The sequence below is a fragment of the Myotis brandtii genome, unplaced genomic scaffold (genome assembly GCF_000412655.1).
Source record: "Myotis brandtii unplaced genomic scaffold, ASM41265v1 scaffold657, whole genome shotgun sequence".
Classification (NCBI taxonomy): domain Eukaryota; kingdom Metazoa; phylum Chordata; class Mammalia; order Chiroptera; family Vespertilionidae; genus Myotis; species Myotis brandtii.
Genome location: NW_005370552.1, coordinates 252,509 through 266,366, shown reverse-complemented (window position 1 = coordinate 266,366; position 13,858 = coordinate 252,509). Strand labels below are relative to the sequence as shown.

Sequence of the window (13,858 nt, the reverse complement as noted above, 5' to 3'; positions counted from 1 at the left end):
GAGTCCAACTTTGTGGGCTAAGTGGTTCTGGGTGTCTCATTTTAATCAAATACAAGGTGATATTGAAAAAAAAAGTCTCGATGTAAATAGTTGATGGTAGGGCCCTGGCCGGTTTGGCTCAGTGGATAGAGTGTGGGCCTGTGGACCAAAGGGTCCCGGGTTCGATTCTGGACAAGGGCATGTACCTTGGTTGCAGGCTCCTCCCTGGCCCAGGCCCTGGTCAGGGCGCATGCAGGAGGCAACCAGTCTATGTGTTTCTCTCACATTGATATTTCTCTCTCTCTTTCTCTGTCTCTTCCACTCTCTCTCTCTCAAAAAATAAAAAATAAAAAATAAATTTAAAAAAAGGAAAAATATTCTCAGGTGAGGATTTTTTAAAAAAGTTGATAGTAGGGCCAGATACTGGCCCTTTGTGTGACTTAAAACAAAGCATCTATTCAAGCTTATGAAATACTGAAAATTGTTCCCTCTGGGTGCACAACTTACAAAAAAATCACTCCTTCCTCTGGCTGTAAGGCCTGTAAGGAAGCACAAGACTTGGTAACTGAAGTACAGACCATGTTTCAACCCTTACACTTTTCACTTGAGACCTTTGCACAGAGCACAACTTGTATGTCAGTATCTAGTGTTCCTGGTTGTAGGAATCTGATCATTGTGACAACTGTTTTTTAAATCTTTGATATGGCCTTTCATATTTGTCAAAAGATATCAGTCCTACAAAATTGCTGAGTGGTGCCATGTCTCAAGACATGCTCAGCCATCTCCATAATCTAGAGTCCAGATTCTAGACATTGATGAGAGATTTCAAGACAAAAAGGCCCCCAAAAGAATGTGTTATGGATACCCTCTCTGTATGCATTCATCATTTTTATCACATGAGAAGTTTTGCATTGGAACTTTTGTATTAGTTGAAGGGGTCCTGCTATTTTAACTGAGGTTCTAGTGTTGCTTGCATATGAGGTCTAATGTAGTATTGCCATGTTAGTCTGTGCACATATTTCTGCCTAAGGATCTTACAATAGTCAAGTCATTAGCATAATATCCATTAGGAATATCTGATTAGAAACTTATCACTGGGGAAAAAACCCAAACAACTGATGATCTTCCGTGACAGTGAAATTATTGCAGTGTAATATCTTGATGTTTTAACTTCCAATGTTACAGTAGAGAAAGCCTAGAAGAAAGGATCTCTTTGACTAGTTATATTAATAAAATAGGTAGGATCTATTGTGTACACCAGATACCCAAGGGTTATTCCTGGAGTTTTTCTTCATCTTTTTTGTTGCAGTAGTTACATAGAAAAGGGAATGAGGGAGGCAAGGGTAAAAATAAATAGGAAATAAAAATAGTTTGGGAAAAAATAAGGCTAATTTTTCCTTTCCTGGTTTCTTTATTCCTGATAATATAACTAAAGTCTTCTTAAGATAAAAAATTAATAAAGCAAGTAAATTTCTACAGATTTGGTTTGAGCAAGATATTAAATTGTGTGTACATTAAAAAATGGAAGCTTTGGGCTTTTTGAAGGTAAAGTGACTGCATATTGGCAAGAAAATGTTTATACGTTCCTTATTATTGAGGGACTGAGATTATACTTTTCATTTGATTCAAATAATAACTAGCAAAGAGATGAGAGCTCATTACCATGGGGGACCACTTAGAAAGTGGAAGGATTCTCAGGATTATGTTCTTTACATTTAGGCAATTTGAGGGAGAGTCTCAACAATCCACATGACACCCTCTTGTTAAATCATTCCTATACCCTCTGCTGAAAAAAAGATAGTCCACTAAACTCTACTCTCTTTTTTTCTTATAAACTACCATAGACACGAACGTCACATTTGATATTTACTAGAAAAAAATTATTTTTCTTCTGAACGTTATGAGCCTTTTCCCCTACAAAATATGTTTTATTTCATCTGCATTGCAAATTTAACTTGTACTTCATCTTTTAGTCACTCATTTAAGTCATAGATATCTGCTGAAAATATCAGTCAACCAGCCTGAAAGCATTCTTCTAATGGGGGAGGTAGAATATAAAGGTAGTTACTTTTTTATCCTCTGTAAAATACATTATTTTTGAGTTTCATTTATGTTCCTTAAATTTTTAAGTAAAAAATTTCAAATTATATCATAATAATTCAACATTTCAAAATTTAGTTACCCACAAGAGACATCTAGCTTTAATTATATTATAATAATCCAGTAATGCAAATTTTATTATTCTGAAGAAAAACTGGAGTAAACTGGGCTAAAATATGACAAATAGTGGATTTATGGAAATATCCAGTGTGTGGTGGGAGTAGATGCATGATAAGCACAAACATGAAAAAAAATTAAATTGCTCCTGCTAAAGAATTTGAACCTATGAAAATGTCACTCACTCTAATGGATCTTACATTCCTAGCTAGGTATCCATGGTTTTACCACTGTTCACAAATGTTTCCTTAGCATTGTAACGTTAAGTATTCATTGCAGAAAAGAGATGTGTGCTCTAGAAAGATCCTCCTTCCCACAAATTACTGGGAAAAACTCCAGAGTTTGGGCATAGTTATAGCTGTTTTCTAAGAATTTCCTCATCTGCCTTCATAAACGAATGCCTGTCTACCTCATTTGCCTGCAAATTGCAATATATCAGTAAGATGAATCATTTGGCTTCTTTGTTAGTCCTGAGGGATATGAGCTTAGCCCACAGATCTACCAGCAGCTGACTGCCTGGTAAATGTTTACTTATAAATTAGCATGGGTGATAATTTATTAAGGTAATAAGCATAGATTACATTTAATGGCTTAGACATTATGCATTATAAACACAGTATTTTATGTTTAGTTGAGGCAAATGTACATGGTTATTAATATGATACCTAAATGTAACTCAGAAATTTTGAATTAGAGCATTGATTAAGTCAAGCAATGTATTACAGTGCATCAATACTTAATTTAAGGGCTTTACGAAAGTTTCACAATGGCAAGGCAATATCATATTGTTCACCTATTCCATGTATCACGATTTGTTTATTTCTCTTGGATTCTCTTCTCCTTCCCCCATAAAAGACTCATTCTGTTACTGAAGAACATCGGTTCTCTCTTGACAAGCATCACAGCATTAAAACTTTGGCTTCTGGAGCTGAGGTGAATAATCTGTCAGCAGGGACACCATGACAGCCTAAGATGACACAACAAAGAGAAAGAAAGAAATGGGTATTAGCAAGAGTCTGCTTAGGGACCTACGGAAGAGGAATTGGATTGCTGCTTTGAATGCCTGTGGTTAAAATAAGTTTTCCCAAAGAAATGATGAGACAGTTCTGATCTAATATTTAGTTTTATTTAGATAAAGAAATGTCACGAGAGATCAGACTGACCCAAATATGTGCACAAACACCATGCTTACTTGGGCCTCATTCCAGGACCAGTTGAAATGAGATATCATGGTGGTAGCCATGATTAGATTTTCCAGTCATAAATGAAACCTAGGTATTGGCTGGTTTTTGAGAAATATAATTCCTCCCATCCTCATGTTTATTCTGTGGTTTTGGCACTTGTAATATACATCAGATGTAAAATAATAAAAGTAAATCATCTGGGCTAACAAATAATGTCTATCTGAATCTGAGTGCTCATGAAAAAAAAAAAGTATATCCAAGAGTACAGCTTTCCATTAGACTATCAGCCACAAATGGTAATTTTCACTTTTACCCTTCCCAACTTCCAATATTATGGCAATAGTAATAATATTAAACAATGATGAATGTTCAATAAACAAAAATGTTTATTGAATGTTTACTATGTGCCAGACTAAATGCCTTATCATGTTTTAGTGAGTTAAGAAATATTTGCCAAGCTCTGTGCTAGGTGCTGTGGTAAGCCAGAGATAAATGGTTGTGCATTATTTCACTTAATGAAACAACCTTCTAAGGTAGCTTCTGTTATTATCATTTATTCAAATCTACCCTGGTAATAATAGATAATATAGAACTGGGTTTAGACCCAGATTTCTCTGACTCCAGTCTTAAGAGGTAGTTTTACTACCTTACAGGTACTTGCTCCTCTTTCCCACCATATTCCACATGTGTTCCTAGCCTATATCAGAAATGCAGGTCATATTTAAAAGGGGTTCAATGAGTACATTTGTTGAGCAGTTACCATGTGCTGGGCCCTGTGCTGAGTACTTTATGTGTATCCTACCATTTAATATCCTTTCCTACTGTGTGAAGTGTTGAGATATAAAATATAGATGAGGAAACTGAGGCATATGTATTTTCATGAGTGGTGGTTGTAAGGGATGTATCATCTGCACCTGTCTGTCCCTAGACCTTGACCACAATGCTCAGATTACTCTTACCTCATTTAATCTTCACAATCTTATTATGTTGTTTCTATTTTAACCCCATTTTTATGAATAAACTGGGTTTACAGAAGTTATGGTACTTGATCAAGATTACAGAGAGGCAAGATTTTAACTTGATTTCCAAAGCCTATGTTCTAGAACAAGTACCCTATATTGCCTTCAGGTTACAAAAGTATATTGTGCACATATTTAGGGTGTTTGTCAGGCACCATTCTAGGTATAAAAAAAGAACATTACAGCCAAGATCAATGCTTTAATGGAGTTTCATTATAGTGGGGAGACAGACAACAAACAAATAAAAGATCAGGTAGTGATAAAAGCCATTAGAAAATAAAATAAAAATGGTATAAATGGACCTGGGGAACCACTTAAGAGTGGATGGCCAAGGAAGACCTTGTTAAAGGAATGACATTTAAATTGAGATCTGAATGACAAGAAGAAAGTAGAAAGGCTAAATTCTGGGATTAAAAACATCTTCCAGGTAAAATATTTTAAGCTTTTTTATAGGTTCTTGGGATCATATCTCAGGACGGTTTTTTTGTTATTGTTCTTAATTGTCATTGCATATGTCAAAGTTATTTTTAAAAGTAAAATCTTAGAAAGTCAACTTGGAATAGAGTTTCCAGATTTAGCTAAGAAAGTAAATACAGACAGGCAGTTAAATTAGCATTTTGGACAAACAACACTATGTTCCAAATCTTGCATGGAAAATTAGCTATACTAAACAATTACTTGTTTATCTGAAATTTCAATTTAACTGGATGTCCTGTATTTTATCTGGCACTCCAAACATGAAAACAGAAAGAGACTATAAAATACTTTCTGCAATAATGGAAATGTTCTATGTCTGTGTTGGCAAATACAAATAGTGTAGCTGACAGCCACATGTGGCTATTGAGCACTTTAAATGTGGTTAGTTTTCTGAGGAATTGAATCTTAAATTTTATTATATTTTAATTAGTAGAAGTTTAAATTTAAATAGCCACATGGGCTTAATAGCATCTGTATTGGATAAGCAAGTTCAAGAGGAAAACAAGTATTGTGTCTTTAGAACGTTCCAGAAAAATCTAACAAGAAGTGCTGAGCCTAAATGCCATTCTAAATAAGCTGTCTAAAAATAACTTTTTTGTCTATAAAATATGAATTTAGACTAGACAGTCTCTAAGATCTCACTTGAAAATACTATACTTTTATGAACTGTACAGTCTGCAGGGACTGCACAATATACATTTTTTAAAACCTCAATGCTTAGCAGAGGGCCTGGCACACAGTGGATGTTCAGTATATGATTGCTGAAGTGAGATTAACTCAATGGGACATACAAATAATCTAGCTTAGAGACATAAAGAATGCAGCATGTGTGTCATCCCCTCTCTTCTAGAATCCACGTCAGGTATCACTAGTCAGCCATGCCACTCTTACTGATGCCACAGGCAAGCTTAAAACCTTCTTAACATAGGACTCTAAGTAGCTTATTGATGATATTGAAGACCTAGGATTAAAAATTATTTTCCATCTATATAGCTTGATCTACAAGGAAACTGTGACCTAGAGATGTAACAATTATCTTTGTATTGTAGACTCTCCACCCTGAATTTCTAAAAGGAACTATTTTAACAGATTTTGGTTTATTTATCTTTGTAACTTTGATCATCTTCTGATAAAGAATAGGGCTTGACTGAAGAGGTGAAACTAAAACTGCCAAAGGATGTCTAGTCCAAGAAACCCACACTCAAGTCCCACATCTGTAGCTAACTGTGAGTCAATCATATCTGTTTTCAACTGCAGCATCCTAGCCCGTAAAATAAGGAGGTTGGTTTAGATGAATTCTAAGGTCTCTTCAAACTCTGAAAACTAATGTTCCTAGGTTTACTTTATTCTAAGAACTGAAACACCTGTGCTCCCTCAACATACTGAATGTAATAAATATGTAATAAATATCTGACAAAGAAAAACAAGAATAGAGCTTGAGGACAAATTTTTGCTATGTTTCTTCCTGAGGTATATGGTTGGATAGCTCACATATTCTTTTTTTTTAAGCATTTGCTGAGTGAGCATATTGTCTGAAGGATGATCAAAGCATCACTTTTCTTTCTTCTTTTTGTTTTATATTCCCTGTGGATGCTTGCTATTGTCTGTTTTATGTGTGATTCCAGTTTTTATGTTCTTTTGTTTGGCCACACATTTCCTTTTTCATCATCTAGATCTTTGCTCCTTAAAATGTGGTCCACAGGACAGAAGTATCTGCATTACCTGGGTGCTTGTTAGAAATCCTAAATCTTGGGCCCCATCTCAGACCTACTGAATCCAAACCTGCACTTTAATAAGATCGCTAGGTGATTCAAATGAAAATTAAAGTTTCAAGAAGCACTGGTATATGTGGCATTGCAATTGCCAGCTGCCCAGAGTTAGCATCCTGAAGTGGCAAGCTATAAGGTACAGTAAAAAAAAAAGAAAAAAAAAAAAAACCTTCCGTCTTATTAGATATAACAAATTTTAGGCCCGGTATACAACTTTCCATTGTTAAGGGAGTCATGACTGGCTTTCAAACAGCCATAATAGAGCTTGAATTTCTGCTGGTCACTGTGTTGGATCAATAATGAAGATGCTGATGGTGATAATTATAATAACAATATTTATAGTGTATTATATACCATACTAAGTGCTTTACATTTATTATTTTAATGCTTACAATAACTTTATCAATCCTCATTTATAAAATCCTATATAATAAAAGCCTAATATCCTAAGTGTCCAACCGTTCATTCGACCGTTCAACCAGTCGCTATGAACCGCACTGACCAGCAGGGGGCAGACGCTTCGACCAGTAGGTTAGCTTGCTGCTGGGGTCAGGCCGATCGGGACTAGGCAAGACCGGCAGGACATGCCCTGGAGCCCTCCCGCCACCCTCCCCAGCCCTGATGTGCACTGCTGGGGTCCCTTGGCCTGGCCTGCACCCTCTCACAATCCTGGACCCCTTGGGGGATGCCAGAGAGCTGGTTTTGGCCAATCCCCGCAGGCCAAGCTGAGGGACCCCGCCTTCCAGAGGGACCCCACTCACTCCACAGATGACCTTCGAGCTGCAGTGCCACCCCAGATGTGGCTAGCTGGGGAGGGACCGTGGGAGGTTGGCTCCAGGGCATGCCCGGCTCTTCTCGCCTAGTCCAGCCCCACCGGCCACCTTCTAATTAATTTCCTTTCAATGTGCATGAATCCGTGCACTGGAGCACTAGTAGATAAATAATTAGCAGATAGTTCTTTTCACCTTGGTTTTCACTACACAGAGGTTGAAAGCTATAGATTACATTTCCCAGACTACCTTGCAGCTAGGGTGCAGACATGCCCCTTAGCTGCTTCTACTCAAGACATGAAGCCATAAGTGAACTAAATGTAGTAGAAACCATGCTCTGGTCCATATGCAGAGATATCTGGTCCCGCATTTAGTTTCAAAGGCCTTGGTTATAAGTGCCACAGTGTTGTTGGGCAATTTTCCTGCCTGTGTTGTTTCTGAATGTGGTATCCAAGAATGATTTGCTACATCTTTCCCCAGATATTCTGGGAGCCGCTTAATGTCTTTTAATAAATTCCTTTCCATTTACCTAGCTAGAGTAGACTCTATTGTTTGCCAGTAAAACCCTGGCTTGCATAGTAATTGAGATCATTTAAATTAACAAAGGCTAAAAAAATGACGGTAGTAAATTATAGCACTTGAGTATCCAGTTATCCAGGAAAGAAGGTGATAGGTTAATATTTCCTAGAATAGCAGTGATGAAGATGAAAGTAGTAGCATTATGTTAAAGAAATCAATAACTTTTAAGTTAGTTTTGCTGCAATTCTGAAAATGTACCATACCTAAAAACAAATGTGTATGTATGGCAAAAGTCAAGTAGAGAACCAAAATAATTATCTAGGCCAGTGGTCGGCAAACTGCGGCTCGCAAGCCACATGCGGCTCTTTGGCTCCTTGAGTGTGGCTCTTCCACAAAATACCGATTTCTGCGCATGGGCCATGAAGTTTCAATCACACTGTACATGCTTGCCCGCACATGGTATTTTGTAGAAGAGCCACACTCAAAGGGCCAAAGAGCCGCATGTGGCTCACAAGCCGCAGTTTGCCGACCACTGATCTAGGCAAGTTATGAAAAGAAGGGAGAGGAGGAAGGAAATAAAATTACTTCAAATGCCCATTTTGTAGCAGGCACTGAATAAGGGCCACTATACACATTAACAAGGGCATTATAAAATAAGAATTATAAAAGCTATAATGGTTGGCAGGCAATGCTGGCTGGTGATCAGACTAATCAAGAGGAGTGAGAATTCCAATTAAAATAGATATATTTGGAGTGAGATTAGTTTTACTCAGTTAAAAGATACTATAAATGATAATAAGCAATAATAATCTGTTATGAACTTTCTGTAATAAATAGATGCCATATAAGTAAGTAAAGTAGTTTGATAATCTCAGTTGCTTATTATTTGCCAAAAAGCATGAATGACCATGTTAGGGCCATAGAAAGAACTCCTTACTCTCTATTCCTCATTTCTTGCTTACCATGATTGTCCACTTTCTGTTTTCAGCCTCTGGGAATACTAGTGATCGTGGAGAATAAAACACTTCATCATCCACTTCTTCTGGCTTTCTGGGCAAGCAGTGTAAAAATGTCCAGTCAGAGGCAGCAACTTCAGCAGTCTAAGGAAAAGATGGGGATAACTCAGTAAAGAACTCTATGAGTAGTAAGTGGCTGGTAGCAAAAGTGACCACTTATCCCCCACTATATTTTAAAAGTTACTTTTATGTGATTGTGTTATATTTTGAGCTTATCTCCAAATTATGGTTTTTAGCACTTGAAGCATACTTTATTATCACTTAAAAACAATTTTGAAAAAGAACGCTGAGATAGGAGTGCATTAAACAGGATTATGGGCACTATGTACTAGATATTTCATTCTTAATGCAAATGTCCTAACAGTTTTAATTTTCCCCAACAGTTATTTCCTACAAGTTACATTTTCCCATCCATTTATGGGCCTCTTGTCAAATTGATAAACACTGGTTACCTGTGGGAATAGTTACTGTTAAGGAGATGGGGAAAAGACATTTTCACTTTTTTATTTTTCAAACTTCATTCTAGTGACATATATAAATTAGGGAGCTTATATTTATATATTACTTTATCAATAAAATATCTATTAAAATGGCTTAATCCTTTTCTGCACTAAAACAGATTAGTTGCTCTGTTGACAAAATCCCAATGTCCCCTGACTTTTAGGGGTTTCCTCCAGAACAGTTGTTCTCAAAGTGTGACCCTAGAGCAGCCGTGGGCAAACTACGGCCCGCGGGCCGGATCTGGCCCGTTTGAAATGAATAAAACTAAAAAAAAAAAAAAGACCGTACCCTTTTATGTAATGATGTTTACTTTGAATTTATATTAGTTCACACAAACACTCCATCCATGCTTTTGTTCCGGCCCTCCGGTCCAGTTTAAGAACCCATTGTGGCCTTCGAGTCAAAAAGTTTGCCCACCCCTGGTCTAGAGCAACAGCACTGCATCATCGGGGAACCTGGTAGAAATGCAATTTATTGGGTCCCACCCCTGACCTACTGATTCAGCAACCCTATTGGAGTAGGGTCCTGCCAGCTGTGTATTGACACCTTCTCATGTGATGCCTTTCATGAATATCTGAAGGGATTCCCCTGAGAATGCCCTGCAGGCAGTTAGCAAAACTCAACTGGACTTGAGTCCTTAGAAAACAGAGTTAAGGACTAGCCTGAAGAACAAAATTATGGGGCTTTTCTTAGAGAAGAAATCAGAAGAAACTGCATGCAACAGAAGTAACCTTATGTGTCTAAACCCATAAAGTGTAAAGCATTCTGATGCCTCCATTGCTGTGAGAGGGAAAATTTAGCTTCTTTCTTCTGACTGACTTTCAAATTCCTTCAATCAGGATAAAAGTGTCTTTCTAAAGAACATAGCTAATTTTTGGGAGAAGAGAAATCTCTAGGGCAGCGGTTCTCAACCTGTGGGTCGCGACCTCTTTGGCTGTCGAACGACCCTTTCACAGGGGTCACCTAAGACCATCCTGCATATCAGATATTTACATTACGATTCATCACAGTAGCAACATTACAGTTATGAAGTAGCAACGAAAATAATTTTATGGTTGGGTCACAACATTAGGAACTGTATTTAAAGGGCCAGGAGGTTGATAACCACTGCTCTAGGGGATACAATCAGTGAGTCCTTCATAGGGAATGAAAAGACAGTCTGCTCTCCCCAATGTGAATGAGTGATTAGATGGTTCTGGCCTTTATGAATGGAATTAATGAACCTTCAGAGAGGCATCAATTTGTACCTTCATTGTAACCTGGTAACCTTTGAAAGCCTGGAGCCGCTTTTTCTTCTCCTCTTCTTGTCCCATACTTATCCAAGTATCTGTAATTAATACATTTCCTCCACGAGCCGCTTCCAATGGATCATTCGTCAGTGACAGCTTGGTACTGTTCTAGAATACACAAGCATGCCAATTAAACAACTTCATGGGACAAAGAAAAGCAATAATAACTTTATCTATAAGGAACATACCTCCTTGGCATATTTCTCTGCCAACTTGATTATACTGGGATCTGGTTCATAACCCTGCAAGGGGAAGCATTTAACTGTTATTTAGGTAATTCTATTATATATACTTTCTTCCATATGCATTATATTCCTTTCAACAATATTCCCACTCTCCTTCCCTTCTTTTTGCTTTCAGTTTTAGCACAATCATGTTTAGTAGTATGTAATATTTACATCTTGATCAAATCGTAATAGTGCTTTTTGAAATTTAAAAAGATAACCAGTTCTCCCAATTTTCTTTTATTGTCTTGACCTCTTTAGTCATAAAGACAGAGTGGGGTTGGGGTTCTTTTTATCTCTTGCTAGCACTCCTTCTTGTTCCTCTAATAGCTTAAGAGGATCACATACATAATTCCACAACCTTATGCATTTTTTGTCTCAGAGTATTTCCATGAGTTTTTTTATATATTTTTATTGATTTCAGAGAGAAAGGGAGAGGGAGAAAGAGAAACATCAATGATGAGAGAGAATCATTGATCGACTGCCTCCTGCATGCCCCCCACTGGGGATCAAGCCCACAACCCAGGCATGTGCCCTGACTGGACTTAAACCTGGGACCTTTCAGTTTGCTCTATCCACTGAGCAAAACTGGCTAGGGCACGAGTTGTTTGGGGATTTTTAAAATTCTCTTTTGTCTGAAATGCTTTCCCACACCCCCTCCATGTGGAATAACAGTTTCACATATTTCCTCAAATATCTATACTAATAAAAGCCTAGGTGGTCCTTGCGCCCTTGCACGTGACGTTGTCACAAGATGGCCATCACAAGATGGCTGCCACGAGATGGCCATGTGCACTGTGGAGGCAGGGCCCAGTGGCCACTCCACACAGTAAGGCCTGGGGGTCTTGTGGTTCCATGTGGCATGGAGGAGGCCGGTCCCGGCGTCTCTACTGCCTCATGCGGAGGAGGCAGGTCCCGGTGTAGGAGGCAGGTCACGGCAGGGGAGAGCAGTTGGGGGTGATCAGGCTGGCAGAGGAGGGCAGTTGTGGGCAATTGGGCCAGCAGGGGAGGGCAGTTGGAGCCATCGGAGCCATCGGGCCATCAGGGGAGGGCAGTTGGGGGCTATCAGGCTGGCAGGGGAGCAGTTAGGCATCAATCAGGCCAGCATGGGAGCGGTTTGGGGCAAATAGGCTGGCAGGCAGGTGAGCGGTTAGGAGCCAGCAGTCCCGGATTGTGAGAGGAATGTCCAACTGCCGGTTAAACTGGCAGTCAGACATCCCCCCAAGGGGTCCCAGATTGGAGAGGGTGCAGGCTGGGCTGAAGGACACCCCCCCTCCATGCATGAATTTCATGCACCAGGCCTCTAGTTTCCTCATAAAAACCTTCCCTGATCACCCCAGATAAATACTAACACCTTACATGCACACCTTATTCTTTTGCACTGACCAACAAGTGTTGTGAGTGTCAGGCACTTGCTCTGCAATGGCACTTACACAGCAAGCAAACTGTTTTCACTAAAATATATTTGTTTGGGATGGTTTGCTGATAGAAGGGTCAGGACTTGAGGGAGGCAAGCAAGGTGCCTAGGACATAAAATATAAGGAGGTGCTCACGGTCAGAGTCGTGCAAGAACAAATTTTGCATTATAAGGTGCCGAGATTGCACACCCTAGTCTCAACTCTAGATGAGAGGACATTATTAGAGCAGCTAAAGACCCTCATGCTATTCCAGAACCCACAGGTAGCCCCTCTAACTCTAATCCTCTCCTTCCAATCTGCTCTGTACATTAAAGGAAGATTTTTTTTCTCTGAAGCCTCCAATGTTTACTTTGTTTCTTAAGTCAAAGCTGATTAAGAGTATCAAGGCTCCCCACTAGCATCCTCTGCTTCTGTCTGTTTTAAATCTTTTCAATATCTTACTGCAGGAAATCCAGTCTTATTGCCAACCCTGCACATATCTTGCCCTTTTCTGCCATCACAGACTTTTACCCTTTGTCTCCTCCTGGGCATCTTCAAATGAACATATCAGCTCCTCCTTTGTCCAAATTCTCGTCCACCTTCATCTGTACACCCTCCATGTGGAAGTCTTGTCAGTCCAAAAATCATAATTATTCTCACCTTCCTTCATGCTTCTTGTTTTCCTGAATTCTTAGCATTGATTATGACTTGGTTTTTATAAATTCTCAGTATGACATTGTGGTGGAAACTGTGAGGTGGCATCCAGATTCCCCATTGTGAATAAAAGACTTACTCCCCGGCTGCTAGGCATGCTACTGAAACATGACTTTCAGCTCTCTTTGGGCACTGCCTCAGTTGCAGAGATGCACCCAAGGTAACATACCTTTCCAAGGCGAGTGACATTCCATGACTGGTTGACAGGAGGGTATGAAAACCTCACTCCCTCCTCCCGACTCAGGACAGCTTTGAATGGCCATCTCAGATCTAGAACTCTCCATAAGGTCAGTGGAGGCAATTGTTGGCCCTGCATCACAGCTTGGTTTCTCCCTGTGCTCACTCCTGCTTCCTCTTCCTCCCTCCCACAGGTATTGATCTCAAGGGCATGCCCTAATAAATATCCTGCACAATAAACTGTGTCTCAAAGTCTGCTTCCCAGGAATCTCAAACCATGACAGGTATGTTCGAGTTTATTCATTTTAAATTGTTTTGTTTTGCATGTGATTGTCTATCATAATTATTTCTTTCATTATAAAAATTCTTGAAGAAAGAAACCATTCAGAGAGAAACCAAGATGGTGGCATAGGTAAACACCTGAATTGCTGCCTCGCACAACCACTTCAAAAATACAACTAAAAGATAAAACTGACATCATCCAGAACCACAGGAAGGCTGACTGAGTGGAAATTCTACAACTAGAAGGAAAGAGAAAAGCACACTGAGACTCAGAGGAGGTGTGGAAGTAAAGTGCAGAGGTACGGAGGCACATGTGGAAAGGGC

The 13,858-nt window shown here is 39.1% G+C and overlaps 1 protein-coding gene across 1 annotated transcript in view; it reads right to left on the bottom strand.

Annotated features, from left to right (window-relative positions):
- Nucleotides 1-2,418: 2,418 nt before the first annotated feature.
- Nucleotides 2,419-13,858, bottom strand: part of OTC (ornithine carbamoyltransferase) — a 49,721-nt gene continuing 38,281 nt past the window's right edge. Inside the window, exons 7-10 of the mRNA XM_005880869.2 lie at nt 10,929-10,982; nt 10,699-10,848; nt 8,897-9,034; nt 2,419-3,163 (exon numbers count right to left, since the gene is read on the bottom strand). Coding sequence (XP_005880931.1) covers nt 3,104-3,163; nt 8,897-9,034; nt 10,699-10,848; nt 10,929-10,982 — 402 coding nt within the window. The 3' untranslated portion in view covers nt 2,419-3,103. The remainder of the gene's footprint in view (nt 3,164-8,896; nt 9,035-10,698; nt 10,849-10,928; nt 10,983-13,858) is intronic.